Source organism: Phaethon aethereus (assembly GCF_964289735.1).
Source record: "Phaethon aethereus genome assembly, chromosome: Z".
NCBI lineage: Eukaryota > Metazoa > Chordata > Aves > Phaethontiformes > Phaethontidae > Phaethon > Phaethon aethereus.
In genome coordinates, this window is record NC_138577.1 from 54,461,373 (window position 1) to 54,476,396 (window position 15,024).

General features: G+C 38.7%; 1 protein-coding gene across 1 annotated transcript in view; it reads left to right on the top strand.

The window, feature by feature from the left end:
• FBN2 (fibrillin 2) overlaps positions 1-13,413 on the top strand; it is a gene marked incomplete at both ends in the record, with an annotated part of 177,172 nt that extends 163,759 nt beyond the window's left edge. Inside the window, 9 exons of the mRNA XM_082013613.1 lie at positions 1,695-1,901; positions 2,604-2,729; positions 3,306-3,428; positions 3,580-3,696; positions 4,367-4,495; positions 6,107-6,226; positions 8,001-8,232; positions 8,973-9,132; positions 13,039-13,413. Coding sequence (XP_081869739.1) covers positions 1,695-1,901; positions 2,604-2,729; positions 3,306-3,428; positions 3,580-3,696; positions 4,367-4,495; positions 6,107-6,226; positions 8,001-8,232; positions 8,973-9,132; positions 13,039-13,413 — 1,589 coding nt within the window. The remainder of the gene's footprint in view (positions 1-1,694; positions 1,902-2,603; positions 2,730-3,305; positions 3,429-3,579; positions 3,697-4,366; positions 4,496-6,106; positions 6,227-8,000; positions 8,233-8,972; positions 9,133-13,038) is intronic.
• Positions 13,414-15,024: the final 1,611 nt, after the last annotated feature.

The window sequence follows — 15,024 nt, forward strand, 5'->3', positions numbered from 1 at the left end:
ATGACTATTTACTAGTATTCTTGTATCAAAAATACTTGTGTAATATCTTATCTAAGTACTATAAAACCAGGTCCCTGTAAATTGTCATCAGTAGTGTGCTGCCTTCATGGCAAAACAATCACATTGGAAGTGCAAGGTATTTCCTAAGGATTAAGACCAGGTGAGAAGAGGATGCCACAGCTGGTTAATCCCAGCCAGTCATTGATGCTAAGGAGGTACCCTACTTGGAGGTCATTATTACCTTCTTATATTTAATGTATGATTTTCGTGCTATTTTCTGGAAGCTAAGCTTTGCATTTGCTCATTGCTGCTCTTCCTTTAGGGTTTCCTGGGTCAGAAGTTACAATGGAAAATTAGTCTGGCAGAAACAAAATATTTCTTCAGAATTAAAGCACAAACATTAAGTTGTAGGTTACATTATTTTAAATATATTGTGCAAACCTTTATGCTTCGTTCACATTAAAATTTATTCCACATCACAGACTGGGGACAAAGCATTGTATGTTCTTCAAGTCATATGTGCATAAAGACCTGCACAATATAGCTATCATGGAGAACAGAAATCTGCTGAGTCTTGCAAATTACTACAGCAAACATGCTGTCTCACACAACTGATACTTTCAGTGAGGACAGCTTTATTTGATGTAAACAGTTAAGTTACCAAGCACCCAAAGTAAGTTTTTGCCTAAAGCCAAATTTGCGTTCTGCCTGATTCGTGTAAGAAATGTACAGATTCTACTCCTCAAACTTGTGAAAGAGAAGGTCAGGTGGGTGTTGATACATACACCCATTCTGAGGGACATGAAGAATTTTAACTTTTAGCTTTAAAAGAAAAATCTTTCATTTAAAAACATAAATGTCTGTTAGACCATAGTTGACAGTGTCTCCATTTTAATTAACAAATAAGACAGGTGACATAGCCTATTTAGGAGATATCTTCTCTGCAAAATTTAGACTTCTTCCCATTAACACGGGAATCTGGGATCTCTCCTCTTCTCAGCTGCAAGTTTCTGAAAGAAACCTGTAGGAGCTTAATGACTCAGAAGTTTTGCTCCTCTTTCATGATTGACAGGTATTAACCAAAAGGTTTAAAAATTAAGGAAAATGGAATTAGAAAGGGACAGATCAACAGTAAGGCCATATAATTATTTTTTTTTCCCCAACGAAAACTAGGAGTGCCACTGAAAAAGTACTGACTTGCATAGACACTTTTAAATGCTAAGGATTTTATCATTTAAACCACATCAGTATAATTATAGATGATCAGACATGCTATTTTGGCCAGTAAAACAAACAAAACAAACTTCTAACCCCGCTCCAAGTAAATGGTTCAAAAACGCTCCAAGTAAATGGTTCAAATGCAAGCCAAACATAGGCAGCTTAAGTGGAAGCTCAGTTTGGCTGAGCCTGTTTTACTATCAAGCAAGCTCACCAGATATGCCCCAGGGCACAACTATCCACTCATACAGGTACTGAACTTTAGGGATGTCTGGAATACACTTGGAGTGGCAGCAGGTTATCAGAAGTCACAATAAATCTGAGAGGCTAAGTCAAAATAGACTTCACAGACTGGTTGCTAATAATCTTCTGGTGCTTGCATGTGTTGACGGAGAGCTGGAATAATACATCAGATGTTTAATGGATTAGATACTTATCTCCTACTCTTTCTTGATCTCTCTACTTCTTCCTTACAGATAATCGTCAAGGGTTTTGCTTTGCTGAGGTTTTACAGACAATGTGTCAGATGGCTTCAAGCAGCCGGAATCTTGTCACTAAATCTGAGTGCTGTTGTGATGGAGGCCGGGGCTGGGGTAACCAGTGTGAGCTTTGCCCACTTCCCGGAACCACCCAGTATAAGAAACTCTGTCCACATGGACCAGGCTATACTACAGATGGAAGAGGTATTTTCAGGGATGAAAATAGGCAGAAAAGGGGAAAAGCATATGCTCACATATTTAAGAAAATGCAGAATTCTCTTTGAAGTTCTTTCAAAGAATGTGCTGCGACACAAGAGAGTTTGATTTTTCAAATGCTGCTGAGAGACCAGAAATTAAAAACACCTTTAAACAGTAGCTGCAACCAGAATACTCACAGCTGTGCAGAATTTTCAGGGTTGGAATCTAAAACAGGAGGTACCAACCAGTAACTAAAAGATAGAAATTATCCCAAAGCTTTTGTATGCTAAAAAGTTGCATACATGGCAAAGGCAACAACAGTTGTTCTAACGACAGTCTCACTGAATGCTTTGCATTTACTAGTTCCACACAGGAAGCAGAAGCTAACAGACATTTTTAAATCATGGTGAAAATTTTTTTATATCATCTAACTTGTCATAAGAAAATTCACTTCTGTTCACTTTGTATTTTGAGTTAGCAAAACTGGAACCTGATTACCCAATGCAATTAGTAGGAAGGTTTTGATAGAAGAAACAATAATGAAAGTTTGAAGGATGTTTGACTTTGAATTCGGTTCCATTTTTAAAAAGAAAGGGAAGGTAAATTTCCTATCATAAGCATGATGAGGAGGAACTGTGCAAAAATGTAAGAGAAGAAAAAAGTCAAATTTAAAACTGAAAGATAACATATTTAATATTTTCCGTACAGATATTGATGAATGTAAGGTCATGCCAAATCTATGTAGAAATGGACAGTGTATCAACACTATGGGCTCCTTCCGATGCTTTTGCAAAGTTGGCTATACCACTGACATAAGTGGCACATCTTGTATTGGTAAGATTCAGCATTTTAATCATCGGTTATTTTTAATTGGTACATAATGATGTAAACCTTTGAATGAAAGCATTTTTTTCTTCTTATCTCTTTTATCTGTTTTCTATCCTTCTTTTCCTAATACACATGTCTATTTTTGTATTTCGGTTGGGGAAATCAAGAAACAACCCGTACAGTCAATATTCCTGCACTAGAATGAGCACTGAAATATGTTTTGACTGTATAACCATTTTGACTGACAAACCAGCTCATTCATTGTTTACACGCTCCCACGTTCACGTTGGTTAACACATATAAGTATACTATAGCATGCCCCTAAATAAATGCTTAGTCCTTATATGAAAATATTAATACCACTGCTCATTCAAGACAGTCAGTTTGTCACTGTAGTGGCAACTCCATAGAAACTCCATAGCAATACATCCATAGAGAGAAAAATAGGAGCTCTGAACAAATGTAAATTGAGGACTTTTTCTGCAAGCACTTTCCTCTTAAATACAGTGCTGTTTAGAAAACACCCTTCAAAGGCAGACAAAGAAATCAGTACAACAGATTCTTAACAGTTTATCTTTTTAGATCTTGATGAGTGCTCCCAGTCTCCTAAACCATGCAATTTTATCTGCAAGAACTCAGAAGGGAGTTACCAGTGCTCGTGTCCTCGGGGCTACATCCTTCAAGAAGATGGAAAGACATGTAAAGGTAAAGAAAGTTAAACACGGTAACTTTGAATTTTGTCGCACCTTGACTTAAAAGGACGTGGTTTTGAAGTATGATATTTTTATCAAGTTAGACTACATGTACCTCTTTTTTTGTTGACTTTTCTTAAGACAACAACATCTCTTACTTTCAGATCTTGATGAATGTCAAACCAAACAACACAATTGCCAGTTTCTCTGTGTCAACACCCTTGGAGGCTTCACATGCAAATGTCCACCTGGTTTTACGCAACATCACACAGCTTGTATTGGTAAGAAAAACATTAGTTTTCTTGCATCAGTTTTTCTACAACAACATCATTCTCAATACTCATTAGTTTCTTTTGCTCTGTATAAATAGTAATAATACAGAGCAATAATATCAGCAGCCCAGAAACAGATTTTGAAAAGCAACAATTACAGCCAAAGAAAAATCACTCTATCCACCATTAGTATTTTCTTGCTTAGTAAACACTTGTACATATTTAATACATGTTATTATAGTCTAAGTATAACCACATGGAGACAAAGGGGTAATTAAGTATTAAAATCTGATTTAAAATGCAGTTAAACAAAAACAGACTACATTTTCTTTTTAATAGATACAGATGTCTTTAGATTTAAGCATATGTATGAATCTTGCCAACTGAAACTATTTTAGTTCAGCTAATACAGAAGTGCAGCATTTTTCCACTGTAAGCAATTACATACGTGGGTGTTTTGCACTCATAACTGAATTACAACTTGCACTTCCAATTTATTAATTGCTTGTAGCTCTGCATGAGTCATCAGGTCATCTGACATTTAAATATGAAAAGCTACATTTTCAAAATAATCTGTTGCACCTCTGAATTTCAGCCTCTTAAGAAATGTTAGATGAACATGTCTAAAATCATGCCACAAGGTATACCAACCTTCTTGCCTCTCCTCTGCATTTTTAAGATAACAATGAATGTGGTTCTCAGCCATCGCTTTGTGGATCAAAAGGAATTTGCCAAAACACTCCTGGAAGTTTTACCTGTGAATGTCAAAGGGGATTTTCTCTGGATGCTACTGGATTAAACTGTGAAGGTAACTAGTGAAGGTCAAATTTTTTTACAATGCAAATCCTTACTTCTGTGTCTAGTGAATCCTGTGATGTCAAAGACAGATAAAACAGAGCACCAGCCATAGTAAAAGTAAATACTAAAGAGAAATAGGAATGTTTTTGAGTAATTTTAAGCATAATTGTATGTAAGAACATACTGCTTGAGTAATTTTTACACAAATTAGAATAAAAAGTTACTTTTTAGTAGAACGCTTAAACAATTGTTTCCAGGCTAAAAGTGTAGTTTTTTCTTCTTTCTTATTTTCATTGTCATACAGTCTAAACAGAATCTCTCTACAATTTGTGTTTCAGCTAATTTTAGTCATCCACCTGAAGGTATCTGAGAACAGATTCTAAATTCTGTACTTTAAGTCTTCTACCATAGAGAAGGGTAATTCACTACAGTTCAAATGCAAACTATATTGTTGAATTTTATCTCTCTCTGCTGGCCCAAAAGGGAGCCCCAGTCAGGAAATGTCTATTTGAGAACTCCAGACTCTTCAGTGGGCCTCAGATATTGAGCAAAGAAGAAATTAAAAGGCTATACTAGACATCTGGCTGCTGAGAATTAAAAATGCAGAGGTGTACATGCACAAATTTGTGACATCTCAAAATGTCAACTACCTTGATACAGGATTTAAAACAGGAATAGATATTTAGAGCCTATTTCTAGAGTAACACTGCAGAATATAAGCAGCCAGAAGTTTTAAAAAGCGTGATCTCCTGTCAGATTACTTTGTTCTCATAAAGGAGATACATCCTTATTGTCTACTTTAGCCAGCACCTACAAAACAAAACACTAAATTATACATATCAAAGTATTCAGAAGATACATATACATGAGATACCTACACAACAAGCACATCAGAACTGCTCTGTGCTGTTAATGATAAAATGACAGCTTTCAGTTCCTGGCATGATCATTTTCTGCACCTCAGGCTTTGGGACATCACAGTTCCATTAAATTTGTTTCAAACTGTGGACAACTTAGAGTCTGTGACATCATGCATGACTTCTTATTTTCTACTAGAACTGCATACCGTACCCGACACATTAAGCTGATTACTAATTTCTTATAGCAGACACTATTTCAGATGATTGAGTTTTGACATTTTGTTTTTATTTTGTGGCTTTCTCCTTTATTTACACATACCTCAGAGACTTTTTAGATGGCTTTTTCTTTTTAGTTGCGAAGGTAACCACTTAAATCCAAATTTAGTATTTATTCCTCATATTCAAACACTTAAATATGTTCCAGAAAACTGAAAGCTCAGTCCTACGTAGTTGGTTTGAAAACTGAAATAAAAAAACATCCAGATTCTAAACATTACATCAAAGCAACATCATGTGGGATTGCCAGGAATAGTGTTTCTTCTTCAAATCTGAGTAATGTAAAGGCTCAATTGAAAGAACACTACTTTAATTAACCTTCAGGCTTTCCAAAAGACCAGCTTGAATGGTGCTTCCGTCTTACAGCAGCATTCCTCTGTCATAAATACTGGTGTTTCAGTATTTATTATCAAAGTGAACAATGTATTGGGCAACATGTATAATCACCTGTTCTTTCATGTTCTACTTCTCTCCCAATTGCAAAGATGTGGATGAATGTGATGGAAACCATAGGTGCCAGCATGGCTGTCAAAACATCCTGGGTGGATACAGATGTGGATGCCCACAAGGATATATTCAGCATTACCAGTGGAATCAATGTGTTGGTAAGGAAACAGGCAGCACAGAATACATTTAAACAGCAAAGGTATCATAGTGTTTATAGTGACAACTGCCAGGTAAGGACAAAAATGGACAGGGTAAAGGGTATGCAGACACAAATCTTTTTTTCCTCTCTCCCCCTCCTCCTGTCCACTTATTACTCCCAACATAAGTCAGTGACATAAGGTAACAAGAAAACACACTCATCCTGTTGAAACTATGTGTGACAAGGAGTTTTCTAGTAAGGTCTAAATTCCTACTGCCTTCTTCTCCAAAAAATCCCCATCTTAGAAAGATGGAAAGATACTCATTGCATTCCTGAAAGCATCAATGTAAATACCTCTGCTGGGCGGGGGATCCCACCTTCCATCAATAAGAATCACTCACCATCATTAGCAATTTGAGAATACTACAGAATACTATCTATAGTGAATGGGGAGAAAAAAATATCAACGTAACCATTAAGGGTTGCTTACTTCCAAAAGACGGTCCTAAGGCCAACATTAATTCTTTGGGCAGGGAACAGGGACAAATTAATTAGCTCAGCAGTTTTATTGTAGGTTTAGCTCATTCAATCAATCATTTCTTTTCTGTGTTTCATGAACTAAGCTAACTCCCATACCAAATGAAATGTGGGAAATTTTTAATAAAAACCACCACACATGCAAACAACGCCATCCTGTACTGTTCACATGGCACCGTAACTTACCTTTTCAAGGTTGCTTTCATGGTTCTTTGTCAGTGGTGTCAGTGGAGGATGTCTGTGAGCACTGCTATGCATTTCTTATAGGCTGATCTTACTTTCCTGATCCTAGACATATAAATTAGCTTATAATACCCATTTTACATTAAGTAGCACACCAGGCAGCTATTCTGAAGTCACAGCCACCATCATTACTCCTTACTTGATAGTGCTCTATAGCAAAGAAAGCAAAGGACTGGGGTGGAAGTGACAGCAACACGCAACAAACAACTCCCATAAAACTCCAAACCAGCTACAGTGTCTGAGTGTTTTAGATAGCCCTCAAAAAAATGTGTCTTCTAGTAACTGCAGGCAAGAATGGTAAAGCACACATTAATGGTATTGAAGAGGAAAACACCTACATGAAACAGTACCTTGGTGAGATAAATAAAATAAGCAACACGTGCCAACTGTCAAAAGCATGATCTTCCTTACAACAAGCTACTTTCCTCACTCATTTTTCACAATATAGCCTGGAACCAAGTCCATCACAGTGACTGGAGGAGTCATCTTCTCTGTATCTTAATTCAGCACCCACAAGGTGAAAACAATACTTCCTTTTCTCTTCCATTTTCGTTGGCTTTTTAGATTATCTTTCCCCTCACAGAGCCTGCAGGTTTCCACTACCAGTATGTGCTAACTTCGCCCCATCACTAGGTACCCAGGAACACTATCATGGTTGGAGTATGACTGAAGTTCTAGCTCATTTGTCCTCTGTGGACCTTATATTGTAGGACTGTATCCTGCCAGGGGAAAGAGGACCCCTAAGCAAAACACACCTTGAAGGAAGGAGGTGTATTGAGTCAATATAAGGTTAACAGTAATGGTACCCTAAAATACCCTTACAGCCCAGCTATATGTGTTTGGGACCTTTGCCAATGTTCTTTTTGTTCAGAGACAGAGTCTCCATGAGGTAATGAGGTCAAGAATGTAGCAGAGCCCTAGGACTTGCAGATACTCTGATTTGTTATCTACATCAGGCTTGCCTGATGCCTATCAGATTAGAATATACCAATATACTTTTGTTTCCTTACTAGATGAAAATGAATGCTCCAATCCTAACGCGTGTGGCTCTGCTTCTTGCTACAATACACTTGGAAGTTACAAGTGTGCCTGCCCATCTGGATTTTCTTATGACCAGTTCTCCAGTGCATGCCATGATGTGAATGAGTGTTCTTCTACCAAGAACCCCTGTAATTATGGTTGTTCCAACACTGAAGGTGGTTATCTTTGTGGTTGTCCACCTGGCTATTACAGAGTTGGACACGGGTGAGTATCTCCACACAGTCATTCATCAAAGACACATTCAGAAGGCTGTAGAAAGACTGGACCCTAATCAGACGGAAGAGCAGAGGTGCAAATGAAAGACAGGCTACTAAGTCATCCTTCAGATGGAAGAGCAGAGGTGCAAATGAAAGACAGGCTACTAAGTCATCCTTCATATTCCCTTTGCACACAATATCCATAAGCTAGAAAAAAAGACGTGTCTGTATATGCAGCGTTACACTCATTTAAAATCTAGCATATAAGCAACATTAAAAAAATAATTATGTTTTCTCCCCCCATATCAGCACAAGAACTCGTTCACAAACCTGATGAATGAGCACCATTGCTGTATAAGCATAGGTACCATCTGTAGTGAGATAATGAAGAGTTTTAAGCCACAGTAATCAACCTAGAACATTAAACACAAATTAACATTCTTCTGGTACATGACAATGGCTAACTTCTTTAGTTCCAAAGTTCAGGGCAGGCTGGTTTCATTCTGTTTCTTTGTAAAACTTGTAAGTGAAAATTAGAAAAGCTTACAGACTTTCAGCCAACAGTTGTATTTGATTCAATATGCCGCACTAGTATGAAAAAACTTAATGCACAGAGCTCCTGCTGAGGGAAGAGAAAGGAAAGGGATATAGATGCTGTGGTACAGATTACATACACTCATTTTCCATTTAACAGGACAGTTCATAAAACTGCAAGAAGTAACTAAAACAGATGTTTTTATTCAACAGCCACTGTGTCTCAGGGATGGGATTTAACAAAGGCCAGTACCTGCCACTGGATGGAGATGCTGATGAAGAGAATGCTTTGTCCCCTGAAGCATGTTATGAGTGTAAAATCAATGGCTATTCCAAAAAAGACAACAGGAAGAAGAGAAGTGCTAATGACACTGTACGTATAAATAAGTACTGTAATGTACTTTGACACACACAAATCTCAAGGGCTGGATGGGATCCACCCAAGGGTACTGAGGAAGCTGGTAGAAGTGCTCACCAAGCCATGACTAACTGGGGAGGTCCCAGTTGACTGCAAGTTGGCAAATGTGACGCCCAGCTACAAGAAGGGCGAGAAGGAGGATCCAGGGAACTACAGGCCTATCAGTCTGACCTTGGTGCCAGGGAAGGTTATGGAGCAGATTATCTTCAGTGTCATCACATGGCACATACAAGACAACCAGATGATCAGAGGCCCAGTCAGCGTGGGTTTATGAATGGCAGGTCCTGCTTGACCAACCTGATCTCCTTCTATGACAAGGTGACCTCCTTAGTGGTTGAGGGAAAGGCTGTGGATGTTGTCTACCTGGACATTAGTAAAGCCTTTGACACCATTTCCCACAGCATCCTCCTGAAGAAACTGGCTGCTCATGGCTTGGATGCGTGTACTCTTTGCTGGATAAAAAACTGGCTGGATGTAATTGTGGTGAATGGAGTTAAATCCAGTTGGTGGCCAGTTACAGGTGGTGTTCCCCAGGGCTCAGTATTTGGGCCAGTTCTGTTTAATGCCTTTGTCAATGGTCTGGGTGAGGGTATCAAGTGCACTCTCAGTAAGTTTGCAGGTGATACCAAGTTGAGCGGGAGTGTTGATCTGCTTGAGGGTAGGAACACTCTGCAGAGGGATCTGGACAGGCTCGACCAGTAGGCCAAGGCCAGTTGTATGACTTTCAACAACACGAAGTGCCAGGTTTGCACTTGGGTCACAACAACCCTATGTAATGGCACAGGCCAAGAGTGGCTGGAAAGCTGCCTGGCAGAAGAAGACCTGGGGGTGTGGTCAACAGCCAGCTGAATATGAGCTGGCAGTGTGTCCAGGTGGCCAGGAAGGCCAACAGCAGCCTCGCCTGTGTCAGAAATAGTGTGGCCAGCAGAACAAGGGGGGTGAATGTGCCCCTGTACTCAGCACTGGTGAGGCCACACCTCGAATACTGTGTTCAGTTTTGGGCCCCTCACTGCAAGAAAGACGCTGAGCTGCTGGAGCGTGTCAAGAGGAGGGCAGTGAAGCTGGTGAAGAGTCTAGAGCACAAGTCTTATGTGGAACAGCTGAGGGGACTGTGGTTGTTTAGTCTGGACAAAAGGAGTCTGAGGGGAGACCTTAATCCCTTTCTACAACTACCTGAAAAGAGGCTGTAGCAAGTGGGTGTTGGTCTCTTTTCCCAAGTAGAAGTGATAAGACACGAGGAAAAGGCATCAAGTTGTGCCACGGGAGGTTTAGATTGAATATCGGGAAAACTTGCTTCACCAACAGGCTTGTCAAGCACTGGAACAGGCTGCCCATGGGAGTGATTGAGTCACCATCCTTGGAGGTATTTAGAAGACGTGTAGATGTGGTGCTTAGGGACATGGTTTAGTGGTGAATTTGGCAGTGCTAGGTTTACGGTTGGAGTCAACGATCATAAAGGTCTTTTCCAACCTAAATGATTCTATGACTCTACTTCAAGTTATTTTCAGAGTTACCATACTCAACATTATCAGTAAATGCCACATTCAGTGGCAAAAATCTTTTCTCCCTTGCGTCAGTGGTTTTCACACTTCGGTCCTACTGGCAGGAACAGTGTGATAATCAGAAAGACACCAACAGCAATGAACTGATGAAGTTTTTAAAGCTTGTAAAGAATCCTTTTTAGTGCAAGATGTGGTCTAGTTCCTCAAAATGTATTCCCGGAAATAGTTTTCCTATAACTACAGAGAGCTAGGAAACTGGTCGTGTCTGCAATCTGTTCTGCTGTCAGGAGGAGACTGGACAGCATTTTATGGTCTGGTACAGCTAAATGTATCTTCTTACAGGTCATTTTAGTCTAAGTGTCTATTCAATGGTTGCTTACAATTGTGGGGGTGCAGAGTCCATGACCTAGCTTGATACCTTTAAGTCCAATATTTGATGAATTGGTAAGTGTATTGGAGAATTACAATTCAGACTTAATTTATTTCTTACTGCATTTTGTGGCTTATAAAAATAAGTTGTGGGATACTTATGAATGGACAGCCCTACTATTTACACCTTTTAGATTTTTTTTCAAGAGTTAGAAGATTATACCTGTATATCTGTTATCTGCATTATCTGTATGATAGGATGTTGTCTTGTGGTATTAGCTCTGGTCTTGAAATCTGCAGTAATGGGAAACTGACTCAATTTAGAGGTGGGGACAGACATAGATTTTCCTTCAGTAGTACAAGAGCTGTGTAATGCATACAGGTAAAATGCGAACCATTAACTAAAATGGTAAGGTGTGCTAGCCACACAAGTTACATTGAAAGAATGGGGGAACAAGTCTCCTTTCTAAATGAGTAAGGACATAAAACAACCCAGAACCTGTAGCCTTAGTACGCACTACTTTGCATGATGCCATCAAAGCCAGTTCTTGTACTGGCAAAGTTTCTAAAGAAGCCAGTAATCCTATAATTTCTGCTCTAAAGGATATAGTGTTGGCACTTAAAATCTAAATGTTTGATTTCCCCACACACATCCACACTTCCCACAAACATCCCTTTTCCCTCCCCACTGCCACTCCCATCGGACGTGTTCCAGTCTGAATCCTGTGGTCAACCCACCACAGAAATACATGGATGTTTTGAAAGGCATTTTTTCTATTGCACAGCTAATTTCCTATCTAGTTCGTATTTGTTATATCTTGTTATTACATGGGGTTTTTTATAGCATTAACCTTTTCAGTTTCTAGTACTAAAACTACCTCAGCAGTAAAGGTGAAAGGTTTCACATCCATAAAACTATGTGCAAAAATAATCTCATCATTGATGACATCTGTGGTATACAGTATTTAAAATACTACAGTACTTGCTCCTGTCCATAAACTTTCCTTGTTTTCACCATGTGTTTTTAATTACATGTTAGTACACATATGTACGCACATGTGATTGGAATTCCCTCAGAGAGAGAAATCCTTTCCTATCTTTACAAGCATGAAAGGATCTTGACATGTAGGCTAGGTACCTTACTGAGTATCAGGTTTCCTAAAGAAGACTAGAGCCTATATATTTTTGTAGGAGCACTTTCGAAAGCTGTTGCTTGTTACATGTCTTTCCTAGGAATGCACTCATTCTCGCCCCCTGCCCCCAAGCGTGTTCACAGTTAAGACCTCTGGACAGATTTACACCTGCAGCATAACTATTCTGAAGCTTAAATTTAAAAAGAACCCATGACTGATCTGTCAGAAAAACAATGCTGGGACTTTTTTCCACACTCTTTTCAGTGGTCCAAATAGGATGTAATTGGACAATGTGACATAGTAGCCCTTTCATAGAGGGCTAACAATACAGCAGTTCTCTCCTTACTTCAGTTTCCCTTATAATCACTGTACTTCCTCATCACTAAATGCTGAGGCTGCTGTTTTTAGAAGACAGGTTTCATTAAAGTTTCGGGGAATTCCCATACAGTATTGTGGTATGTGTTTCTGTAATGCTCCTCACTGAAGCTGATTGAAAGAACAAGACTCTGTCTCACATACACTCTTTACTGTAGTATTAAATATGGGTCTTTTCTATGCCTGGACTTTTTGCAAGTATGATTCTGAAAAGAACCTGAATTCTGAGCCTCCTCTGTAGATCTGATGCTGTCATTTTTAATTATCCTGTTAAGCCTGTGTGAGAAGCCTTTAAGATTTATGGGGTGTGTTACATGGAATTAAGCAGTTCTCCCAGGTGGAAAGGATTTACAATTGCTTCTTTCACAGCTAGATTAGGACAGATGCGGAAACTGTTAATAATCACATATTATTCTTCTCTCAGTGCAAGTGAATATCTTGTTTCTCTCCTGCTCTAAACAATCTTTCCTCCTTTACTTCAGATCGAGCAGATTAGCTTGGAAAGTCTAGACATGGATAGTCCTTTGAAGATGAGAGTCAACATTTCCAGGCTTGACAACAAGGAACACATCCTAGAACTCATGCCAGCCATTGAGCCCCTTACCAACCACGTGCGCTACACCATCTCACATGGCAATGATGATGGCATCTTCCAAATCCATCAGAGGGACGGACTGAGTTATTTGCACACAGTTAAGAAAAAGTCAGTGCCTGGAACTCACACACTGGAAATCATTAGCGTTCCTCTATATAAGAAGAAGGAGCTAAAGAAACTGGAAGACAGCAATGAGGACAACTACCTCTTAGGAGAGCTCGGGGAAGCTCTCAGAATGAGGCTGTGGATAGACCTCTATTAGCCATCTTCCAGACTGAGTCCACTTCTTCAGTCACTTCTGTTCACCTATCTCCCCACCTGACCGTATCTGCTTTTCAAAGGCTTTGAAACAGTCACTGACTTTTGGGCAAGAAAGGGAGCAGGGAAGACCTCTTTCTTCCCATCCTGCCGAGACTGTAGAACCACCCTTGCAGGAGGGTAACTTAAACTCTGCCACCGCCAAAACTTTGATCATGGTTACTGTATCTTTTATATAACCTCAATTTAAAGTATATTAAAAAGCTGAAGTTCAAGAAGTCATCATATGGCACTAAATGGCACAAACTGTGAGCTATTTTTTCCTGTTAGCAGTCTGCAACACTTTGGGTATTTTGCTATAGTTCCTAATTAAAAAAAAAATATAGAAGTTTATTTATTTTTAATGCAGTAATATATGGAGAAAATAACAAATTATGTAAACAAAAAGGGAAACTTGCTTGGTTTTCTTTAGGTTTATAAATTTGAGCTATAATGTTTTAGAGGTACGTTCTTAATTAAAAAAAATAGATTTGAAAGATCTTTCCTTTTGTATTTGGGCCAGTCATCCAAATAGTATATAAGTAATTTTAAAATGTATCAGAGCTGAAGGAGCACTGTAATACATCTTCTGGATATTCTAAAGTGCTCTTGCAAAACTTTGAGTATGTAAAAAAAAGGAAAAAAAGAGAGTCTTAAAGGACAAGAATTACAATACCAGTCTCTGCAGAGATCATATTTCACAGCAGCTCAATAGGATTGTATTCTGAATCAGCCACATCAAATAATGGAAGAAGAGGCACAACCACTGTAGCAAAATACCTTGACTGCTTTTAATACCATTAGAATTGCAGAACCAAACTGTACTGTACTTCCTCCCAATAACCTCAAGGAACCACGCATGCAACCACACCTCATTCTCAGAAAGGGTGCTCTGCAAACTTGCATTACTGTAGGCAGCTGAAGAAAATGTCTCTCTGAAGGGAATGTGTGATGTTTCATACTGTTTGGTGCTGGCTTGAATTAATGGTGCATTTACTAAAAACTGAGAGCTGTATCAGGACTGCCATATGTGCAAACTAATTATGCAGTGCAGACAATGAAAATGTGTATTTGAAATCTGTTTGCTAGAAGTTTCATTAATACTGTAGTTATACACCGTACGCCTCATTTTATCATAGCTTATTTTGTAAGAAGACGTTTGTACAATGAGTTGACATTTAGTTTACTTTAGTAATTTTTTTTAAATGTCGTACCATTATGTGTTAAGTGTATGTCTCAATGGTGCTTTTTTTGACAGCTGGTGCCTGTAACTAGTCATGTAACAGAATCTCGTATGTGAAAATAGCCAAAGCACATGCTGACTCTAGGATTGTTTCAGTCGCGTATGAGTGCTGACCAAAGATTATATCACGTTTTACTCAGTGATGTTTCTTTTCTTTTCTTTTGTTGAGTTTGGGGATTTTGAAAAGAAAAAGAAACTTTGTACATTTTTAAATCAAATGTTTGTAAGAAAAAAAGTTTTGTTTGAAGGTCTGTAACAGTAAGACAACACTTTTCTTGCAATAAAGCTTATTTTGGAGTAGTTCTTTTTCTTTGAAATGTCTGTGTTCTTTGC